Raw genomic sequence first — 22,665 nt, 5'->3', positions numbered from 1 at the left:
CCATACAAATATCTCCAATGCAGCAGAGTGGGGTGAAGAATTGGTGATAAACCCAGCGTCTGGGACAAATATAAGTCTGATGCAAAACTTGCTCTTTGAATTTTTTTTGTCTTTTTTTTTTTTTTTTTTGGATGCAATGCGTCAAGGCAGGGAAGAATGTATTTAATCTTATTTTCGTGCGCTATTTCGGGCATTGCTTTTGCAAGAATGTGTATCGGTTGCTAACGCTGGCCACAGCCCCAGCCTTGCCTGGTTGGACTAATTCAGAATGAGCTGAAACAGGGATGTCACGGGTTTGGATTTTTTTTTCTCGAGAGAGCGCCGTGGAGCAGAGCGCACGCAAAGTTTGGGAAGGCGAGTCGGCTTTGGCTTTTATTTATCCAAGGCACAATTTGAACAAAGCCTGGGAAAGCTTTGCTTGGACTCCTCTACAAGAATATGAGAATCAGAGTAATAGTTTCTTCACTAAATTGGTACTCCAGTGGGAAAATTATGTGCTGATCTCAGACTTTCTCATACCACGGGCTCTAATTTCCCTGAGGGCTCAAAAGCTAAAATTCCGCTCCTTTATTTTCCCCCAAATACATAATGGAAAAGCAGTTTGCCTTTCCAAATCTAGGTAAGGATTTCTGTGCGGGTGCACCGCGTTTTAGAGGCACTAAGCTGCTTTTTATTCCATACAATTCCTACCTTGGCCATTTTCCTTTGTATGGGACTTGCGAGTTGCCTGGAGGTGGGAGGAACCATAAATACGGTTGTCCTCCAGAAAATCGCTGGGGTATCGAGGGGAATTTCTAAATATTTCAGACAACAATGGGTGGGGAAAGAAGGGAACAAAGAGAAAGGAAAATTAAATAAATAAATAAATAAATAAGATGAAGAATACCCATGTGCCACAGACACGCGCTGAATTATTTTCTTCTATCCCCACACTGAAATAAAAGATTTGTCTTTTTTCTTTATTCTCATCCAGGCCTTTTTATGTTATTTTTTTCCTCCTCCAGGGTATAAGGATAATAAAAAGGGATTTTATAATAAAATTCCTCAGTTGGTGAATTTTATTTTAGGTGAGAATTCCCTGGCCTGGAGATGCAATGCCTGACTTGGAGCCATGTTACATGAGCACGCTTGTGCTCTCTAGGTGTTTGGGCACAAGCACACACATCAGGATTTCCAGGGGAACAGTTACCTTCACGCGTTTGGGGCAGAAATCCATCTTTTTATGAGTTTGCCTTGAGTATCTACAAATCAAATTAGGTGTTAACAACCACAATATATTGAAAAATTCAAGTTCTCCGGCTGCAAACATGCATTCACCTGCAAGACTATGTTCAGAGATGAATTTCCGTGGTTTGTTTTGTTTCGCAGGGGAGAGTGACAGTAAAGAAAAGGGCTAATTTAAAGGCTAGAGGATAAAAAAGTTCCCTAAAACCCACCGGCTAACGCACTGGAGATAAGGTAAAGAGCCAACTTGCAGTTTTGCAAAGCAGAACCCAGCCGGAGACGGCAAGGATGTCATTTCTTTTCCCATGCACTCGGAGGTGAATCTGTTTCCCTCTTCCATTCCACAGCTGGAATAAAAGTAAAGAAATTAATACCGAGTTTCGTCCAGGATCTGCCAAACCCATGCGTGTCTTCATCAGAGGGAAATTCAGCCTCTTTCTTTTCGGAACCCGCTTGTAGACGGAGAGGGAACCGCTCCCCTCAGAAAAATCCATATAAAACCTTCTCCGGCACAATCTGCGAGCCTAGAGCCGGGATGAGGATGAGAAGAAGGAATTTACAAGTCAATATTTTTTGATATTGCTATATCTTTCCCTCTTACTTCCCAAATTAAAAATAAAAAAAAAATAAAAAATCCTGAAAACGTGACGCTGCCGTGCTGGTGGGTGAGCGATGCATGCTCTCCCATTCCTCTGGCATTTTCTAAAAAAGCACAAGCAGAGGAATATTATATTTTGAAGAAAAGCTTGGAAAAAAAAAAAAAAAAAACCACCATAAACCAAACCAACCCAAAGAACGGGTCTCACATCTGCTCTTATTTCTAATTGCTCCTTCCCCTCTTCCAATTTTTTATTTATGGGTACCACTCTCCTAAGCGGTTCCACATTTTCCTAAGTGTAAACATCCCTGGGCTGCTTTGGGTTCATTAACCAGCTCCACCGCTCGGCCTCGCCGGGACAGCAGCCCTCTTAAACCGGGGGAGATGAGAAATTAAAAGAAAGGCTGAAAAAAATATATTTTTTTCTTTTTTTTCAATAAAACCCTGTGTTTCGGCGCTGAGAGGCAGAGGTTTGCTTTCAACGGGGTTCCCGACCTTCCTCCTCCTCCCTCCCCAGCCAGAGACCCTTCCCCAGGAAACCATCGCTTTAAAAGTGATTTTTCTCCCCTCTTGCCACTAGGAAAGAGCTCTTCCTCTTGTTCCCCCCCCCCCCCCCCCCCCCCCCCCATATTTTCGGCGTGCAACCCACGAAGCGGCCCAACTGAACAATTCAGCCTTAATTAAACCTATATTTCACCGGCATGCGAATGGGAAATACCCTCACACAGACCTGGAAAAGGAGCTGAACGCTACGTTTTCCATTTCCCCCCTCGCCTGCCTTCCCGAAGGCTCCCACCTTGGCTGCTGCACGGCTCCGAACCGCCCCGGCTGCTCCGCACCGCGCTGAGCTGCGCCTCTAATTAGGCTTATCATAAATCTTTACATTTTTAGCATTTAATCCCCTTCCCACGCTGCGCGGATAGGACATATGCTATGAAATGTTAACTGCTTCATAAAATTACCCGCTTCGGAAAAGAGCAGCCGCGCTGCTCGGGAGGGGAAGGGTTTTTTTGGGGGGAGCGGGCCCCGACGGGGCGGACGAGCCGCCACCCGGCTTTAATTTAAGCAGAGTTTTTCGCTCTACTCTCTCCATCACCCCTCCGAGCCATGTGTTCCTTGGCTGGGGAGGGTGGGGGGAGATTTTTCTTTGGTGATTTCTGGATGAAATCAAATTATTTTGTGGAATTCAAAGGATGCGGGCACTCAGACAGCTGGATTTTTTATTTTATATATATATATATATATATATATAATTTCCCATGGCCAGCGCAGCCTTTTTGAATTACGGTTTTAAACCCGGGTGGGAGTCTGTGGAAGGTGTCCCTGGTCCGCAGCTCCCGGTGTCCTGCGGCCGCTTCACCAGCTCTCCTGGGGCCCCGCTCTGGCTCCTTTCGCCTTGAACTTGGACTTTGACGGCTCCTGGGGACTTTGGGATGCCGAAAATCCCTCCTCGACGGCTCCGAGCAGGGCAGGTTAATTGAGAACACGTCTTCGTCCTTTTAGAGGCCGGGAACTCCCCGCCTCTAGGATTTGGGGGAGTTTTTTTTGGGGGGTATTTTCTAGCTTTTAATTTTAGTGGGAGAGTGAACCTGGAAGCGAGGCGCCCTGGAAGAGAGGTATTACCCCAAAAAACAGCAGCACGGAGGGGGGTTTAGGATTTATGGGGACGCAGAATGGGGATGTCCTGCATGGGAGGAAGGGGAGCGCACCCCAAGGGGGGCGACAAGAACAGGCGGGGGCCACCTGGGGTCCCCACGGGGCACTCTGCTCTCGACGTCACCCCCCCGGTGACATAATTTTGGGGGGAAAACACAGCGCAGGCGAAGATCACCTTGCCCGTATAGGCTGGGACACTAAATTTCTAAATAAATCTCTGTATCTTTCCTCTCTGTCTATTTTTTGGGGTGTTGACGATCTTCCAGCATCCTTAATAAATCCTCCCCTAAGGGTTCCCCGACAGCTGCGAGCCCCCGCCGACCCCTCCTCCCTTTCCCCATCTTTCCCCGCCAGCAACCTGAGATATTTCTATTTTTTTTTCCCCAATTCTATTGCATCCAGCCCGGAGCCTGGCCCTGTTTTATGAACTGAGTCGGTTTTTTACAAACGCTCACAAATCAGCCTGGACCAACAACAGACCCCCCTCCTCCGACACCCCCCCTCTTTGTCCCTACCTACTGAAATATTTATCACCGGACTATGAAACATTAATAACGCCGTTTCTCACCATCGCCCCCCCCCCCCCCCCCCCCCCCCCCGCCTCGATTCCTGAAAGGAGAAAAAGAAAAAAGAAAAAAGAAAAAATATTTCGGATTCTGGCAGGAAAATGGGGGGGGGGAGGAGGCTTTGCTTTTTTCTTTGGGTGCGTGGGGGACACAAAGCACCTTGCGATGAACTATCAGCAACAGGTTCCCCCAAAAGGGTAGGGGGGACCATTTTTGTGCGCCCCCTCGAAGCGTGGTGTGTTTGGGGGGGTATTATTCTGCCCCCCCACCCCACCCTCCCCAAGATATGGCTGGGGGCATCCTTCCCCCACCCAGAAATACGGCGGGGGGGGATCCTTTCTGCCCTCCCCCTCGGAATACCGCGGAGGGAAATATCCTCCCCCACCCGAAATAAGGGCGGGGGGAGTCCGTTGCCCCGCCCCCCCCCAAAAAAAAAAACAACACAGCAGGGAAAAGCATCCCCATCCCGGGGGGGCGTATATTTGGGGCTGCGTGGGGGCACCCCGTTGCGCACAACCTGCGACCCCCGGCTGGGGGGGGGACGGGGTCGAACGCCCCCCCCCCCCCCCAGAGGGCGGCCACGCGGGGGTGGGGTGTAGCGGGGGGGCGGCCCCCCCAGGAGCGGCCACGCGTGGCGCTTTGTGCCGCCGCCAGCCCCGACGGGGCGGGCACCTCCTTTAAGTGGTTTGGCGGGGGGGGGGGGGGGGGGGGGAGGAAAAAAAGGGGGGGGAGGGATAAGGGGGGGGAAGATGGGGAGAAAGGGGGGGGGGGGGACACCGTCCGGCGTCCAATCAGCGGCCTTTCCCCCCCCTCCCGTCGGTGCGGCGGGGTGACGTGGGCGGCGCGGCGGGGGCACGGCGGGGCGGGCTTGGGGAGGGGGGGGGGACGAAAAAAGGGGGGTCAGAAGGAGGAGGGGGGGGCGTGGCCGCGGCGGATTTCTTAATGGAGCGGCGGCGGCGCGGCGGCGGCGCATGCGCGCGCGGCTCCGATATGTTGGGGGGGTCGCGGGGCGGCGGGGCGCGGCGCGGAGCTTTCCCCGACGGCGGCGGCGGCCACGGCGGCGGCGGCGGCGGCGGCGGCCACGGGAGCGGTGGCGGCGGAGGCGGGAGGAGCAGCTCGGCATGACATGACGGCGCCGCTCGGCCTCCCCCCGCGCTGGCCCGACGGCCTGGCCTGCCGCTGCGAGGAAGCCCCGCGGGAGAAAAACCGCATGGAGGGCTTGGGGCACTGCCGGGAGGTGTTGCCCCCCCCGCCGCCGCCGCCGCCGGGGCTCGCCGTGCCCCCCGCGCCGCCGCCGCCGCCGCAGGGAGCGGCGTACGCCGAGCTGGCGGCCGCCGAGCCCCCCCGGCAGTGCCCGTCGGGGGCGGCATCCAGCGCGGCGCTGGGCTACGGGTACCCCTTCGGGGGCGGCTACTACGGCTGCCGCTTGTCCCACTCGCACGGCGTCAACCTGCAGCAGAAAACCTGCGCCTACCACCCCGGGGAAAAGTACCCCGAGGCCGGCGGGCCGCTGCCCGGCGAGGAGCTGCCGTCGAGGGCCAAGGAATTCGCCTTTTACCCCGGCTTCGCCAGCTCCTACCAGCCGGTCCCCGGTTATTTGGACGTGTCGGTGGTCCCGGGGCTGGGCGGCCACCCGGAGCCGCGGCACGACGCTTTGCTTCCCATGGAAGGTTACCAGCACTGGGCTCTTTCTAATGGCTGGGACGGCCAAATGTACTGCTCCAAAGAGCAATCGCAGTCTGCACACCTCTGGAAATCACCTTTCCCAGGTAGGCTGCGCTGGGAGCCGGCGTGTCGGAGGTGTGCGTGTGCGCGGCTGAGTGTGCACCCGGAGACACGGACGTGTATGCCTGTATATATAATTAAAGGGAAAGAAATGGCTCTGGAATGCCTCCCGTGCAAGGCAATGTGTATGAACATGCATGGGAAAGAAGGTGAAGCAATCATTTCTGAATCAAAATACACGCCGTGAGCTTGCTTGGAAAGTAACTTTGCCGCTTAATTCTTCCCTTTCTTCTCTCCTCCCTCTTGTTGCCTCACCTAAGCGCGTCTTTAGGTGCTTTTCTCTTCATTTTCTTCTTTAATTGCAGAATGCTGAAAAAGGAAAAAAAAAATCCCCCCAAATCCTTTTGTAGTGGCTCAGCTGAATGAGAAGTGTCGAGAGCTGGGACAGTAAATCATATCACAATTACGCACAATTATAGGAATAGGTGTCAAGTGACAAATGAATCTGTTCCGAGGGAAAGGAGCGAGGCAGGGGGGGAGACAGGGGGGGCGCTTCTCCGCCAGGTCAGGGATGCTCCTGACAGCCCCAACCCTTCTCGGAGCATCTTTTAGCCAAGCTTTTAGCCCCGCTGCCGTCCCTACACGCTTCGTGCCCCGACGGGGAGGAAGATGATGATGAGTGCTTCCTCCCAGCGCCTCGCCCCAGCCCCCCCTAGCCCCCCAGTCCCACGGCTGGGAAGGCAGATGCAGGAGCCAGGAGGGAAAATAACCGCAGTAAGGTGTGGGGAAAACCCTACAGCTCCATGTGTCTCGGATGGAGGGCAGGGACAGTTCTTGTGAGTCCCCCCCCCCCGACAGACAAAACGGGGGGGGCCATCGCTTTATTTGTTTTGTTTCTTTGGGACAAAGAAGGATGGAGGAATGGGTTTTCCCCGCAGATTTTCGTGGGGAAGGGGAGATGTGGCGATGCATTTGGCATGGGAGAAATAAGGTGTTTTTAACTGGATGATGGGTACTTTTTTTTTTTTTGATGGGGGCTCCCATTCACGCTGTGTTTGGGCGCTGCCGTCCCCCCTGCTTTCCCTCCCCATCGCCTGTATCCTTACAGACCCCCAGCGAAGGAGATTTCTGCCCCCTTCACGGGCCTCGGCGGCATCCCCAGCACCCCACATCTCCAACCCCATAGCGCATGGCCCCCCAGGTGCTGGGGGACTCCGGCATTAACTCATGCCAGCCATAACCGGGGCTCTGATGCCTGCGAGGAGAGATCGGCTCCATGCTCCCACTCCATCCAGCCGGGTGACACCTTTCCTGCAGGGACCCTCGTCACCCAGGTTACCCCCGCACCCTGGCAGTGTGCTGGGAAGGGGCTGGGACTGCCCGAAAATGGGAGAAAAGCTTGGGGGATCTTCCCCCCCCCAAGTAACCACAAGGCAAGAGTGAAGGTGCTGCCCGCATCCTTGCTGAATCCATCCCCAATAGCCCCTTTGCAAAGCACGGAGCATCTCACCCCGGGCAAAAGCTACTGGAGAGGGGATCTGAGGGGGGGGGATTTTTGCTGAACTTGCCCCCCCCCCCACCTCCCCTGAGAAGCTTCCCTGTCCGCACCAAGCCGGCGGGAGGGGCTGGGGTGCGGAGATGCACTTGTCTCTGCACCGGGCTCGGGGTTTGTGGGTGAGCATCTGCGCGGCTCCCCGATAAACCTGATGCAGGCTGCTGGGGGAGAAAGGGGAAGGAAAGAAAATAAAAGGAAGGAAGGAAATAGAGGGGAAGCTCCGGACGTTGTCTGAAATATAAATGCTTGGAAGGGCCCTTTGAGTGTGTGTGTTGGTCTGTGGGTTGACTTGCTGCTCTGTGTTTATCAGTGTGGACGGTGTCGCCAAGAAAAACAGCCTTTCCCCAAGTGCATTATTAATATTATGTTGTTATTATTGCTGTTATTATTATTGTAGTGCTTCCATTCCCCTCGCTGGATGCATTCTCCGTCTGTCTTGTCTCTCTTTCCCTCTCTTCCCCTTCTCTTCCCATTCCTCCACACTCTCTGTCCTCCTTTATCCTCCTTTCCCCCCCTTCTTTCTTTCCCCGACGTGCAGAAATCCCCATCCCACGCACCGGGATGAAGTAACCTCACCTATTCCCCTCTCGCCTTTTTTTTCTTTCCTTTTTTTTTTTTTTAATTATTTTTGTTACAGACGTGGTCCCCCTGCAACCCGAAGTCAGCAGTTATCGGAGGGGGCGAAAGAAGAGGGTCCCTTACACCAAAATCCAACTGAAGGAGTTGGAGAAGGAGTACGCGGCCAGCAAATTCATCACCAAAGAGAAGCGGAGGAGGATTTCGGCCACCACCAACCTGTCCGAGCGCCAAGTGACTATCTGGTTCCAGAACCGGAGGGTCAAGGAGAAGAAGGTGGTGAGCAAATCCAAGACAGCACACCTCCACACGACCTGACAGAGGAAGCTTTGCAGGGAGGGCGAGGAAAGGAAGCAAGAAGCGTAAATATTTATCTGGTAGCTTGTATGATAACATCATCGGGACTCTGCTGATTCGAATTCATTATTTAAAAATCGACATTAAAAAATGCACACACACACACACCCCAAAACACTGAACGCATCTTTGATTTATCCCTCTGTCCCGCTCTGACTGTGAATACCCAATTTTTGCTCTGAGAAATCCATCGATAAGGTTAAACTGTGTATATTTTTAAAAAATATAAGCTAAGAGTGTAGCTATGTTAAAGGAGAGATGAACTCTGAATGTCGCCCTGTACCGCTGTATAGTCTGATCCCATCGCCAGTGACCGGTCTTTCGTATCTCGGGTCATTTCACCCACCGATGTAAAATGTATGGAGAACCTATGGCAAAGTTGCATCAGCTTCTTTTTTTCTCGGCACTAGGGACCGAAAATAGGAGATAAGGCTGCTACTGTGGGAAGAGAACCATTGCTCGGTATCACGTAACAATCCCAAACGCTGATTTAGGTCCTACATGGAAGTGAGTTGCTGTACAATACTATTTTTGGTATGTTCTCTTGAGGGTTTCTATATCTCTGCCATAAAACTGGAATGCCTGTTCTCCGCTGACAAGATGGAAAATGCACAATATTGTCTTTGGGGTTTGTTTCTTTCCCTCTCTAAACCGACTAACTATCGACAGTGTTCTTTGGATATGTAAAAGCATCACTTTTTTTAATGTCTTGTATATGTATATAATATTGTGGTGTCCAGATGATATGTACCGACTGCAGATGACATTTCTTAAAAATAAATATCTTTTTTTTGTTGTTGTTTTGCCTCGAGGAGAGGCTCTCCGCCACCTCGTTGTGCACCTCTTTGTAGTCCCTCGCCTTTCCCACCCCTCCTTCCAGCCGCCGCAAGCGCAGCCCGGACACGAACCTCCGCGGAGAAGCGATGAGAAAACGGGGGCAATCCGGCAAATTTGGGCAGAAAGCGCTTCGTCAGGGGCTCCCCGTAAGCGGGAGGAGGATGCGAGGGGCAGATGAGTGTCCCCAAAGCGGGCTGTCCCCAGGGGGGAGTAAAAAATGGAGCAAATAAACCCGCGGAGACTGAGCCAATTGAGTGTCTTATTTATTTATTTATTTTCATTTCTTTCTTTTTTTCTTTCTCTCTTTTTTTTTTTCTTTTTCTTTTGTCCTTATTTTCCTCCGCTCCGCAATTATCCCGGGTGAAAACGCGATGACTTTCCGGAGACGCTGCTAATCTCTTTAAATCTCCGCGTGTGAGAGGGCTCTGGCTCAAAGGATGCGTTTCGCTAAACCTGTTTGACTCAGCTCCGGCCCCAGATAAAAATCTCGCAACCTGCCCTCGCCCCGCGGAGCCGGCTCCGCACCCGCGGAGTTTGCGCGGCCCCGAGCCGGCCGGGCGGCTCCGACAGAAATACGAGAGAGGAAATTGTTTCCATAGGCGGATTACAATCTACCTTAATATCTGCTAGATTTAATCACCTCGTTAAATGATCAAAAGGGGAGGGGGGAGAAAAAGGCTTTTAAAGGGATGTAACCTAAAACAATGTTATTGCGGCTGAAATTTGCATTGGATGTGTGCTTATATTTATATGAAGGGGAAGATGGAGCGGGCACAAGCGATGTAAAGCTACATGGAAAAAAATAGCATTGGTGCCTACACAAATGGGTGCGTAGATGCACTAGGTGTTCAAGCTGATATGCATGAGTACATACAAATATATATATATACATTTATACAAGGGTATGTAATGGTGTGTGCATTTAAGCTTATATGTCCATTTCTTTAAAAGATCTGGGAGTCGGTGTGCATATATACTATATATCTATATATATGTTACATGTATGTATGCAGGGCATGATGGTGTGTGTATAATTTATATTAGTCTGGGTATTAAAGCAATCTATGTATCTCTGTATATAGATATATGACATGATATGGCCCATGTAACAATTTGTCTATACTGTATATATGAATTTATATATATATGTGCAAGTGCACCCTTCTATATTATTATATGAAGTGGTGGGTAGATCCTATGTATGTTATATATATAAATTTATATATACTTACGCAAGTGCATCCCTTTATTATTACACAGAGCGGTGTGGGGATCTCATTCTGTGCCTGTACCTGTGTGTTTAAGATGGTACGTGTGCACGTGTGGGTGTACATACAGCTTTATAAATGCATATAGCTTTATAAATGCGTATAAAAGACAGATATCCGGGCGGGTATCTGCAAAATAATAATGGTGCAGCGCAGCGACAAAGCTCCCTATGGAGCCCACATCGCCAACACCACTACCGGGAAAGCCCCTTCTGTGTTGGGATGTTTCCCGGAGTGATCCCAAAACTCGGGAAAGGTGGAACACTGCTTTGCCTTGCACCGGGAATGGGGTGAAGCGGGGGCTGGCAAAAAAAGGGGATTTTCCCCAGGATTTATGTCCCCGCGCTCCCTAATTTCTCCGAGTGAGCACTTGGTAAGCGGGGAAACTCGAGGGGTTCTTGCATTTATTTTTGGAGTACGAGAGCTTCGCTGGTCTGGAAGCACGGGCAGAAATTTTCATTCTCATTTTATTATTCCTATTACTTTTAAAGACTCTCAGCTCGGAAACGTTGCAATACCTTGAGAAACCCATCGCCGCTGCTCTAGTGGGCTTGGGTCATGTTGCGAATCCTGCTCTGCGCCGCATGGGCGTTAGAGCCAAGAAAATATGTGTTCTGCGTGTTAAAAAAAAAAAAAAAAAAAAAAAAAAAAAAAAAGGCTCACTCTCTTGCTGTGTGTGCAGACACTGAAACGCTGAAATGCAACTCCAGACAAGTCCAAATCCGACATCCCGACAGCGAGAGTGCTGCTCGCTGCCTCTCTTCTTGCTTACTCTATCTGAATATTGCCAGAGCTGGGAAAAGTGTATGAAACCGAAGTTATTGAGCGGGGGTTGTTGGAGGGAATGAGGGCGTACTGATAAATATATTTTTCAGCCCGAACTGAGTCCAACTTATTCACGGCTATTTGGGACCAAGTTTCCAATTCCAATTCCAATTTTGTTCCGCTATGGTTTCATTTCGGGGGGAGCGCTCTCGGTGTGTCGGTCGGTGTGTCGGTCGCTCTTTCAAATCGCGTGGGAGGATTTAAAAAAGAAAAAAAAAAAGTAAACGCAAGCAAAAACAAAGAAGGCAGAAGAAATACATTTATTACACTTTAGGGCACGTAGGGCTTTTGACGGTCTTGGCTGGCAAATACTGGCGAGACCATGAAACCAGGCGCTCCCAGCCATTTCCCACATTTCCCCCGATATTTTAAAATATCCGCTATTTTGGGGTCGCTCGACCCCTCCATCCTCCATCCCGGCTGTGCCGGGAGCCGGGAAGGCTCACGGATGGATGTGGGTGCTGGAGAGGAGCCGGTTGTGATTTGGGGGGGCACAGACCACGCTCAGTCACCCCCAGGGAAGCGGGACCCCGTCCCTGACGTGCTCGGGCCCATGAGATTCGACCCCCCGTGTGGGGCTGGGTGTCCCCCGGCCGTCGGGGTTGGGGTCTGGTGGGGATGGCGGCGAGGAGAGGTCAGGATTGGACCCGCGGGTCTCGGCACGGACACCCTGTGCCTCTACACGCTGCAGAGGACCCCGCCGCCTGCTTCGTCCCTTTAATCCCGGTGTTTTGGGTGAGAAATTGTTTTTTTCCGGGCTGGTCGGATAATATAACACCACCGCTTAATTTCTGAGATTAGTCCTCCCTAAACCTGCACACGGGTGAGTTGGGTTGGGGGTTTTTTGGAGGGGTTGTTTTTTTGTTTATTTGTTTGCTCAAAGAAGGGCAAAATATAATCCACGAAGCGAGTCATTTGTCCATCCTCTATGCAGGAGCTTTGGAAGAGGCGCTTGTCTACGGAAGAAATTCAAACCCAAACCTGCGCAAAAACGCACGCAAATCCCCAACTCCGAGAGCCAGCTCCTCACTTCCCCGCTCAACTTCCGCGGGCGCGGATGGCGAGTTCCGCTGGTTGTGAGCCCCAAGAAGACCAATGCAATGGGTTTCTACCTTTCCTCGCTTATTTTTTCACATTCCCGTTAGGAAATCGCATGGGGGATCGCTTGCGCCCCTTTCTCGTTCCCATTTATCTATTTGCGCATTTCGCTCTGCCCGTCGCTCGCCGGGTATTAGGTCAGCAAGCCGTGACGTCACTCCTGTATTACCCTTGACCGTGACTAGGCGTTGTTTGACCTTGACATCATGAGCCGTGGGCATAATAAGCGAGGGGACCCTCACCCTTGATCTTCTCGTCCCCAGCCACCCCAAGCAGCTCCCGCTCCTGTTTACAGATAAACAAGGTGTTATTTGCAGTCTAGACAGACGGGCTAATGGCCAACAATAAAGCCCTGAAAAGGAAGTTTCCCAAGTTTAGCCTTTTCTTCCCTTTGTACCGTGGACTTTGAATAACTTCCCAACCGCAGCCTTTATGGTAAAATCCCGAACAAGGGATTTCCCTCTTCCTTCATTTTTTTTCTTTCTTTCTTTTTTTTTTTCCCTAACTTTTTCAATTTTTCCATTTTTTCAACTCACTCACTTTTACATATATATATATATATATATACATTTTTTTCCAAATGCTTCTTTAAAGAATAACTTCCTAATCCAGAAGGGGAATTCTGCTCCCGCAGCCCCGTGCTCAGTGCAGAGGTGAGTATAATCCTTCCTAGCTTGCTGGTTAACTTGCTGTTTGTTTGGGGAGCGCTTGGTCTTGAAAAGGACTCTTTTTCTGCAGCGAAAGAGAAGAGACTTCTGAAGGCTTTGCCAAGAAATTATTTCCTAAGCCACTGACAGCCAACACGGTGTGTGTGTGCGCGCACATCCCACAAACTCCTACAGCACTGTTGGTTCCTGGCTTATAAAAATGCCTCTGCCTACGTGGTTCAGCACACTACCGACGGCTTTGGAAGCCCTCGTGTTTATGGGTATTTAAGAATTATATGCAGCAAAATGTCGTGTCTCCTGTCGCCTCCACTTCGGGAGCAAGCTGCTGCCTCGCAGGGAGCTCAGCTGGTTCAGACCACAGTTGGACCAGCAGTGGGTTTAATAAACTGCCTTTCCTCCCTACCACTTTCTCTTCCTTTACAAGGAACATTAAATAAGTGAGATCACGCTTTTCAGGCTCTCCAATGGAGATTTGTTCAAGAGTCGTGAATTCTAGACCATTAACTGGTTTGTTGTTACAGTTCTTGGGGGGGTTCAGCCCTCCAAGGGGTTACAGTACGAAACGCCAGCTCTCACCCAAAGCAGAGCTACGGACAAAGCAAACTTCCCTGAAGTTGGGGCTAAACCTTTGCCTTACAAAGGATGCAGGCATCAGTTTACATTAGTCTAATAGGAGGAGAAGATCCTCTGCTGGCAAAGCTAGGGAAAATATAATGATATTCAGACATTTAACTATTCCATGCACCAAGGAGAGACTGAAGCGGGAGGTTTCGCAAGCCTGGGACCTGCCTCCCTTAAAACTGAAAGCTGCCCCAGATGATTTGTATATTGAATGAGCTAAAGTGTCGTAGACATTTTTATTCTCATACATTTACCGGTTTTCCACGTTGCAATTTTTTGCCCAGCTCCTACATATTCAATTTTACTACCCTCTCTCTCCATGTACGTCTATGCAGATAAATATATAAGCGGTCTTGTACGCTTATATGTCTATAGGTTGTCTATGGACATACATTTTCCGCATCAGGAAAAGTAGCTGGGGCAGGTTTCAATGATATATAGCTTGCCCAAAATAACAGTTCTGCGGGCTTTCCAAAGCCTGTCTCTATTTTATTCCCCGTGTCATGTATCTATATATTTATTCTAAATACTTCCTTTTTGACCCTGGCAGCTAACTTCTTGTTCGAGTCACCGCAACTCCTTACAACTCCCAGCCTATTTGGGACGAAATTCAGTTAAGCAGAAAAGCTGAGCCAGGACGGGATCTGTTTTTCCAACCTGCACACGCGCAAGCAAACGTTTCAATTTTTTGTTTTATTTTTATTTTTTAATTTTCCAGGGAGGAAGATGCAGTATATATGTTGCAGATTTTTGCCCTATAGGAGGGTTAAATTTCATGGTCTTTTCTGGGAGAAAACTGGAAGTGGGGTTAGGTCTTTCCCATTTGAAACGTGAAGATTTTGCTGTGGGCATTAGGCAGGAGCCATTTCTATTGATTTTTATTTGTATTTAAATTTTTTTTTCTTTCTTTAAGAAACAAGGCTGGAGAGGTGGGAGAGAAAGAGTCTGCTCAAGTGGTAGCCTTGAGTCGAGCTCAGCCTTGCGGGCTGCGCAGGGGGAAGATGCAATGCGGGAGGCGGGGAAGGGAAGATTTTATTTCTCACGCTCGGTAGAGAGGGGATGAAATGGTGCAAAAAGGGCAGGCGAGGAAGGAGCGCAGGGACAGATCCCCCAAACCGGGCACAGGGCAAAACACAGCAAAGTCAGCCCCAAACTTGGGGTTGTTTCCCCCGGGCTCTTCTCTGCAATGACTGATGCTCATCCGAGACAGTCATTAGCATAAGATGTCGATCCTATTTACTACACTAGACAGTGACCTTGAACTGAGACGTTGCAATCTTGCTTTTGCAGCCTCTTTTTCCTCTCCTCTTTTTCGGGGGCTGTTCTCCCGTCTCCCACAGGCACGGAGCGTTCCCCGGCTTCTTCCCACGAGCATTTCCCGAAAGCTGCGTGTTGGACATGGGGAGGCGGAGAAAATAAACCCTTCGTCAGGATTATTAAATATCTGCCTCTACAAGGACTCTACCTGAAAATGTGCTTTCCTGCAAACGGGGAAAGGTTCCGAGATTTCTAGTTGGGCTGGGCAACTTTTTGGGGGGGAGGAACACCGAGGAAAAAAAAAAAATGAAAAAAAAAAGGAGGGGGGGTTGCTCAAAGCAACATGAGGTAGAAATCGGGATATATTTTTGGAGCCGGCGCTCGGGGTGGGTTGTGCACGAATGAGGCTGCCTAAGCAGCAGTGCCAGTGCCCCAAGCAGGAGGACTCGGCTCAGGCTTTCTTTTTTAAGCGCTGCTCAGTTTGCGCTGAGTATTTGAAAAGCCCAAGCGCTCAACCTGAACTGGGAAATGCATTTTTAATGGGGAAGAAATTCCCAGGGAAACGCGGCAGCTTTGCTCAGGAGTCCTTAGGATTCTTTTTTCCCCCCTCCTTGGACCTGCTGTCTGGTTGCAGCAGGAGCAGCGCTGAGCCCTGTTCCCCCTGGAGCCGAAGGCCACCAAGAGCAGGGACCTCCGCTCCACGCCGTGCATCGCTTAATCCATTTCTAGGCACGGCTGTAGCATTTCTAGGCTCTCCAAAAAATAAACATAAAAGGGAACCGGGGCTGCTTTTCTCGCTCTGCCTTGCTGTGATGCCCACGCTAACAATATCCCTTCCCGCAGGACTCAGCGCGCAGTTTGTGGTTCACTTGCTCCGCAGCTCAGCCCTGCAGCCGCCTCCCGAAATGTTTCTTTGGAGGTAACCATCAGATTTTTTATTTTACTTTTTCTTTTCACCCTGCAAAAATCAGATTAAATATAGAGGAAAAGCCCCAAATACGCCGATACTCCTCTGAAGCGAAAATGGACTTTTCCATGGTCCGGTGGAGAACAAAGCCGTACAGCACCCGGGCACGTCTTATATGGGGAATTTTGCAAAGCAAGAGCATGGTAGAGGAAGGGTTTTCTTTAAAAAACAGCAAACAAAGCCAATTCATATGGCAACCTACGGGGATCACGTGCTCATTTTTATATAAACTATTCCCCTCCACGGTTGCCCAGTGTTGCGAGCGCTTCTTCTGCACTGAGACGACACTCTTGGAGAAATTGCAAGCAGCTTTTGCACTTATACCTGCAGGGAGAAAAATTCCTTGGCAAGGTTTAAAAAAAAAAAAGTGCTAAACTTTCATTCTAGCAAAATATTTCTAGTAGTCGTATTTCTTCCTTCACAGGCAAAGCGTGTAGGAAGGTATGCACGTATCTCTGCAAGGTATGTATGTAGCGTATCCATAGATGTGCCAGGGAGAAAGAGAGATGGGAAACATGGAAAATAGGTTTTTCACCTTCAGGAGCTGTCCATGGAATACGAAAAAGCAGCTAAAGGAGTTATTTTATTGGCACCTGATTTTTCTACAGGGCTGGGAGGGGGCTGAGCAGAAGCCCCAGTGTTCTGCCAGAGGAGGAGGGTGAAGCGGGAAAAATGATGTTATGCTGGAAGAATATCTCAAATATTGGAGGGGGGAGGATGTTTGCTGTCTGGAAAGGCACCAGCTGGGGAGGTGCGGCTGAACCAGCCCGGCTCAGCCTCCGCGGAGCGCCTCCGCTCCCGCGCAGCGGTTTTACCTATACAGGAATATTTACGGTACTTCGCAGAGGCAACCTGGCAAGGGAGCGCTTGGGAGTTGCTTAAGGCAGGGAGGAATGCAAAGCCATGCAAAAATAAAGCGAACGGGGTGGGCATTTTGGTTTAAAAAAAAAAAAGGGGGATGGGGGAGGGGGAAAATGGGCATAAGAACAAAAAATAAAAAATAAAAGGAGGGAAATAACACCCCCAAAAAGCATAAAGCACCATCAAATGTCTTTGCGTTTTCCCGGTTCCGGGTTTCCATACAATACACCTTTTTCAGTAATTTTTTTTCTTCCCTCCAACGTGTTTATTTTGCAGTGAAAGAAGCCAGTATTGATTTTTTTTTCCCACTCCCTTGTGTTCCTGTGCAGAAGCTCTTTTCAGTATGACCAGGAGAAGACGATGGGTGGGAGGGAAGAAGAGCTCTGTAGTGTTACGAGGACAGAATATATTGCTATAAGGTGGCGAGGAACCAGATACGTGTGTGTGTGTGTCTGTGTGTACCTATATTTCCAGGGGTGGGGACCCGAGCGGCGTGGGGGTTGGGGGGAATTCTCATTTTTGTTCTTTCTCCTAAAAGAAGGCAAAAGAAATGAGAAAAGAGCATATATTCTACATATGTGTGCGTCTTCCTGCGTATGGAATATATGCCGGGTAAATTAAGGCTATATACAGTCCTGTTCTTCTGTCTTGCTTTAGTCGACACAGATCATTAATAAAAGCGATTGAGGATTGTTAAAAATCTTCCAGCCCTTCTTGAGAGGCTGCAGCCTGGAAAGAGGCTGCGTTTCCCCAGTCCACGACAAAGCCACCCGGTCCTAGAGGAGGGAAAAATGATAATTAAAAAAAAAAAAAAAAAGGCAGAAGAGTCGAAAAGGTCTCAGATAGCCTCCAAGGCTCCCATCCCACCGCGCGTAAATATGAGCCTGTTGCGGGCACGATCATTCGTCTCCTTAAAAAGCCTGTAAACTTTATATGACACAATATCTAATAGTAATTTATTGGGGAGATATTGTAAATTCGAACTGTTTTAGTTAATAAAGGAGCTAATTAATGAGAATCCGTCTCGCTTTTGCAGCTGGTAGAGGGCCCCGAAGTGCCGCCGGGGGAGGGGTGCATTTTTGGGGCAAAACCATCGCCTATCGATTATTTTATGCTAAATATGACATTTTAGGGTGTCTCGCGTTTCTCAAGCCAGCGCTGGGAGCCGTTGCCTTTTTTTTTTTTTAATAAAATGCTTTATGGGATTTTTTATGATTTTTTATGATTGGGGGGTGAAGAGGGGCCGGGGGGGGGAGAGAAAAGGCGTAAAAAGGCGGAACTTGCTGTTGTGTTTTGTCTCGGCTGCCAGGGGAGGGGAGGGCCCCCCCCCTCCCTCCCAGCGCAATTTGGGGCTCACGTGACCCCCCCGAACCAATGGGGCCGAGCCGTCGGTTTAACTATGTTTAATGTCAGATAGCAATAAAGTAGAAGCTTTCGGTCAGGCCCGCGGAAATGGGCGAGCACAACCTCCTTAATCCCGGCTTTGTGGGACCTCTGGTGAACATCCACACGGGAGACACCTTCTACTTCCCCAATTTCCGAGCCTCCGGAGGGCAGCTGCCCGGGCTGCCGTCCCTCTCCTACCCCCGCCGGGACAACGTCTGCTCCCTGCCCTGGGCATCCTCGGAGCCCTGCAACGGGTACCCGCAGCCCTACCTGAGCAGCCCCGTCTCCATTAACCCTTCATTCGGCAGAGCCTGCGACCTCGCCCGGGTGGAGGAAAGCAAATGCTACTACCGGGAAACCTGCTCCGACACGGCCGGGCTCAAGCGGGAGGAGAGGGGCAGGGACAGTGCCTTGCTGCCCCTCGAAGCCGGCCTCCCCAATGGCATGGGGGGCAATTTCAGCAAATATGACTATCCGGCCGCCGAGGCAGTGCCCCACGACCCTCCGTCGTGCCAGTCCTTGGAGTCAGACTCCAGCTCGTCCTTGCTCAATGAAGGGAATAAAGGCACGGCCGGCGAAGCGGGGGGCTTGGTGTCCCCCCTGAACCAAGGCAGCACTTTAGGCACCGGTGGTAAGACCCGGGAGGGCGCCGGGGGGGCGGTTTGCTTGGAAACTTGCCGGCTTGGGGCTGCTTCGTGGTGTAATTCATGGGCTCAGCGATGGGAAGCGGCGTGCCTATGTGTGCTGAGACCACTAGGGGTAGCACCGAAATCCCTAATGTTTTATTAGGTGGTGCTTCTTTTAAAAGAAAAGGCTATAAACATGTAAATATCCCATAAAAAAAAAGAGAGAGAGAGAGAGGCAGAGGGAGATAGTGATTGCGCATCCCTCCTCGACCGACGGCGCGGACGGTTGGCAGATCGTCGAGGCGCTTTTTGGGGACTTCGCAGAGGTGTGTCTACACGAGGCAAGGGGGGGGAGGAAGAGGAAAAGGGGGGGGGGGAAGCTTAAAAAAAAAAAAACAAAAACGCAGCCTTCAACGCTGCCATTTGGACGCAGGTCTCCCGGCTCTTCCCCCTGCCGCAGGGACTGGAGCGGCGGTGGACACCCCCAGATCCCGGGGGGTGTACCCAGCCTTGTCGCCCGCTTGGTGCCCGTCTTTCGCTCCGTGCCCCGGTTATAACGCTCCCCGCCTTTCCCTTCCCCTGTCCCCCACGCATCGCCCGTGGCTCTGGGAGGGAGCTGCGAGCATCCCTGAGCACCTCTGGCCACCGCCAGGACGGGGACAGCGGGGACACTGGGACAGCAGGGAGGTGCGGAGAGGAGTCCTGAGGGTGTCCCTTCTTTTTTATTTATTTTTTTTTTAAGAGTTTTTTTTTTTTTCTTGCAAAATGCTCAACTCTCCCTCTCGCTCCCCCCTTTGCCAGGTGCTCCTTGGTACCCGATGCACACACGGTCCCGGAAAAAGCGAAAACCCTATTCCAAGCTGCAGCTGGCAGAGCTGGAGGGGGAGTTTATGGTCAATGAATTCATTACTCGCCAAAGAAGGAGGGAGCTCTCAGACCGATTAAACCTGAGCGACCAGCAGGTGAAGATCTGGTTCCAGAACCGGCGCATGAAAAAGAAAAGACTCCTCCTGAGAGAGCAAGCCCTTTCTTTCTTTTAAAGTTTTAAAAGCGTCCGTGTTGGGTAAAAAAAAAAAAAAAAAAAAAAAAAAAAAAATTACATAGACTTTCTAGCGTTCACCCGAGCTCCCGGGACTTTACCTGACCACTCTTCACCCCCTCACACACCCCTCCCCGCCCAGAAATAAATGAATAAAGAGATAATATTAATAAATAACCAGTTTCCCTTAAAATACGAAGCCCGGCAGCCAGCACGTAGAGTACAAGAACATGCACCTCCTCCGCTGCGACTGCGGGGGGAGAGACCGAGCGACTGCGGCTGGCGAGAGGCAGCCCCAGCGGCCGGGCTGCTGCTTCCAGAGATGCTCGGCGTGCTGAAGGGGAGGTTTTCAGTGCGACTTCAGCCGCCGGTCATTTGCCAGCAGCGCAGGTAGGGTTTCCGTGCATCGCCGGGAGCCGTCGGGGGCCGTCGGGGCCGCTGCTCCCCGCTCCCCTCTCGGTTTCGGAGGCGGCGAGAGCGGGGCGAGGGCGAGGAGAGAGAAATCCGCACCTCTTGGGGCTGTTTCGGGGCTTCGTGGGAAGCGGGGGAGGGGAAAATAGAAAAAAAAAAAAAAAGAAAGGGGGGGGAATAGGGATGTGGATGGGGTACGTCTTCTTAAAGCACCGGACCCCCATCCGCATGGAAGATGTTTGTTTTTTTTTCAGTGCACGGTGTTACCCAGATATGTGTGGGGTCAGTATAAAAGGAAGGTTTGCGGCTAGGCTCAATCAGTATCTTTAGGAAAAGGCGAGAGACAAAGACTGTGTATATATCCGGTGTATATGGTATATAGCTATATAATATATGAGGTACGTGTATCACACTGTGTCCCTATAGATTTGAGAGTGGTGACTGTGCCCAGGCTTTGGTGCAGGCGGCGGTGGTGGTGTCCCCAATGCCAGACTGTCATAAGAAGGAAAATGCACACACGCACCTCTAGCAAACCCTTCCAGGAAAATCTGAATTCCCCTCCACTTTAAAGTGAGCCTTTCGGAGATTTTTGCTCTCTGAAATCACAGCCAAGTGAGTTCTCTGCACTAGCCCCAAATTATATTCGTGTCCCCCCCTCAAAAAATGACGTTTCTTTGGAACAACTCTGCTGACGGAGTATTTATGCTGTTTTGCTGTGTTTATTGATGACAATGTAGGAAAAGAGGTAGAAAAAAATCCTCATTTTTTTGTACCCTCCGGTGATAACAGCCTGTTGGAGTCTGGCTGAGCGAGCTGCATCTCTGTCCTTGAGATGGCTCGAAAGACGAGCTTTGCCATTTGGGTGCTATTTTCCCAATAAAGGGAAAAAAAATAAAAAAGAAAAAAAAGAGAGAGAGAGAGAGAAAAGGAGACTGCGGTTTCTTTTAAGGAAGCATGTCTTATTCAGCTATAGGGAAAAGATAACCTGCCTTCCTTCTCCAGCTGCCCATCAGGTTAAAAACCTACACGATTCTAGAAAGGGCAATGCTTGCTTTACCTCCCTAAAAAGTCACTCTAGCTGCAAATAGAGCCAGCCTCATCGTTAAGAAGAGGTCTTAGAGTTTGGGGTCAGGGGGTGTTTGTCGGCCCCCTAAAGCACTGTCTGGCTTTTTTCCCTCCCAGGGCAGTAGAGGGGGGCCTGGTAGGATGCGACGTGTTTTGTTTGTACGTGTGCTCGGGTTTCCTGGAGAAAAAACACCAGTTTTCGCTATTCCCCGTCAGGTGTGTTGTGAAGGCACTTTTAGGTGGTCGGCGGAGGCGAAGCAGCGAGGGCAGGACGGGGGAGCAGCAGATTTAGGGCCGTGAGGAGCTTTGCCTGCATGGGAAATTTTAATTCAGCCTAAAAAGGAAAAATGGGAATTTTTAATTCAGGTTAAAAGGGGAGAAGGGGGCCACGGTGCTGCAGCCTGCTGCTTTGCCACGCTGTGCTTTGCTCCATTCGTTTTATATCGGAGGGGGGATTAATTTTATGGCAAAGCAGCGTTTTCTGGGAAGTCTGGATGCTCACCACGTGCTCTCGCTTCCCCGCGTTCATGGTCATGACCAGCAGCGGCGAGGAATGCTTTTATTTACGAGCTGCAAAGGATGGAGCCGGCTCCTTCACAATCCCTCCCTGGGCTACAAGGAGCCTTTCTTTCAGCTGCATTTCCCTTCCCAGGGCAGGAGGATCCCGCAGCCCCCGCCGCTCACCTCCTTCCTCCCTCGCCCCTTCCCCGGCTGCTTCCCCTTCTACCCACCTCCCCCTTACTATTTTTTATTTTTATTTTTATTATTTTTGCAACCCGGGAAATGTCACAGCTTTATTTCCTCCCGGTTGCATTTTGCAAGGACAGATCCCCCCAGCTCCTTCTTCAAAGCCAGGAGCCTCCTTTGCCCCTCTCCCTCCTTTGCCCCTCTGTCTCCTTTGCCTCCCCGTCTCCTTTGCCCCTCGCATCCCTGCACACCTTCCACACAAAAGAGGGCATCGCCTCTCGCAACGTTGTGCAATAAGCCTAGGATGTGTTTTATATGGATATATCTATGTATGCTCCAGCTCAACCATGTGCAATTAAAGGAGGAAGGCAAGGGGGAAGAATTCAATGTTTGGGGGGTGTTGTGGTTTTGGGGTGGAAAGGGGGTCTTTTGGGGCCGGCTGGCTCTGCAGAGGGTGATTGCGGGCTGTGCAGTGTCATGGGGACACAAGAAGCCTCGGGATCTTGTAATTCCACAGAAAGGGAGTGAATCCACACAGGTTTTACTTAACCAACCTCCCAGTCGGTCTGCAACGAGACACCGGTTGGGATAGGGCTTGTATTTGGAGGAAGGTAGAAATTAGGGTGAGTTACGGTGAAATGTCAGAAATGCTGTGTTGGATTTCAATACCGACGACTTAAAAAACAAATCAATCCGTTTCGTTATTCTTCACCCACCGAGGGTCACTTCTATCTCGCCCATACCCACCGCCCTCCCCAGCACAAAGGACAAGACACCAGCAGCACCCCCGAG

The 22,665-nt window shown here is 50.6% G+C and overlaps 2 protein-coding genes across 2 annotated transcripts; both read left to right on the top strand.

Annotated features, from left to right (window-relative positions):
• The first annotated feature begins 5,170 nt into the window (after positions 1-5,170).
• Positions 5,171-8,413, top strand: HOXC13 (homeobox C13). Its single transcript, XM_040539393.1, has 2 exons — positions 5,171-5,813; positions 7,962-8,413. The coding sequence occupies exons 1-2, from the start codon at positions 5,171-5,173 to the stop codon at positions 8,216-8,218; spliced, it is 900 nt and encodes a 299-aa protein (XP_040395327.1). The 3' UTR covers positions 8,219-8,413.
• A 9,698-nt stretch (positions 8,414-18,111) lies between these two features.
• HOXC12 (homeobox C12) lies at positions 18,112-21,905 on the top strand. The gene is made up of 2 exons (XM_040539392.1): positions 18,112-18,676; positions 19,473-21,905. The coding sequence occupies exons 1-2, from the start codon at positions 18,112-18,114 to the stop codon at positions 19,709-19,711; spliced, it is 804 nt and encodes a 267-aa protein (XP_040395326.1). The 3' UTR covers positions 19,712-21,905.
• Positions 21,906-22,665: the final 760 nt, after the last annotated feature.

The sequence above is a fragment of the Cygnus olor genome, chromosome 29, assembly GCF_009769625.2.
Source record: "Cygnus olor isolate bCygOlo1 chromosome 29, bCygOlo1.pri.v2, whole genome shotgun sequence".
In the NCBI taxonomy this organism is placed as follows: domain Eukaryota; kingdom Metazoa; phylum Chordata; class Aves; order Anseriformes; family Anatidae; genus Cygnus; species Cygnus olor.
Note: the sequence above shows the minus strand (reverse complement) of the source record. Positions and strands in the feature narration are given on the sequence as shown.

Excerpts from the sequence above, each read along its gene's own strand:
- HOXC12 (XM_040539392.1), top strand. The coding sequence starts at position 18,112 with ATGGGCGAGCACAACCTCCTTAATCCCGGCTTTGTGGGACCTCTGGTG. Across the intron at positions 18,677-19,472 it reads CAGCACTTTAGGCACCGGTG|GTGCTCCTTGGTACCCGATG; the intron begins GTAAGACCCGGG and ends CCCCTTTGCCAG.
- HOXC13 (XM_040539393.1), top strand. The coding sequence starts at position 5,171 with ATGACGGCGCCGCTCGGCCTCCCCCCGCGCTGGCCCGACGGCCTGGCC. Across the intron at positions 5,814-7,961 it reads CTGGAAATCACCTTTCCCAG|ACGTGGTCCCCCTGCAACCC; the intron begins GTAGGCTGCGCT and ends TTTTTGTTACAG.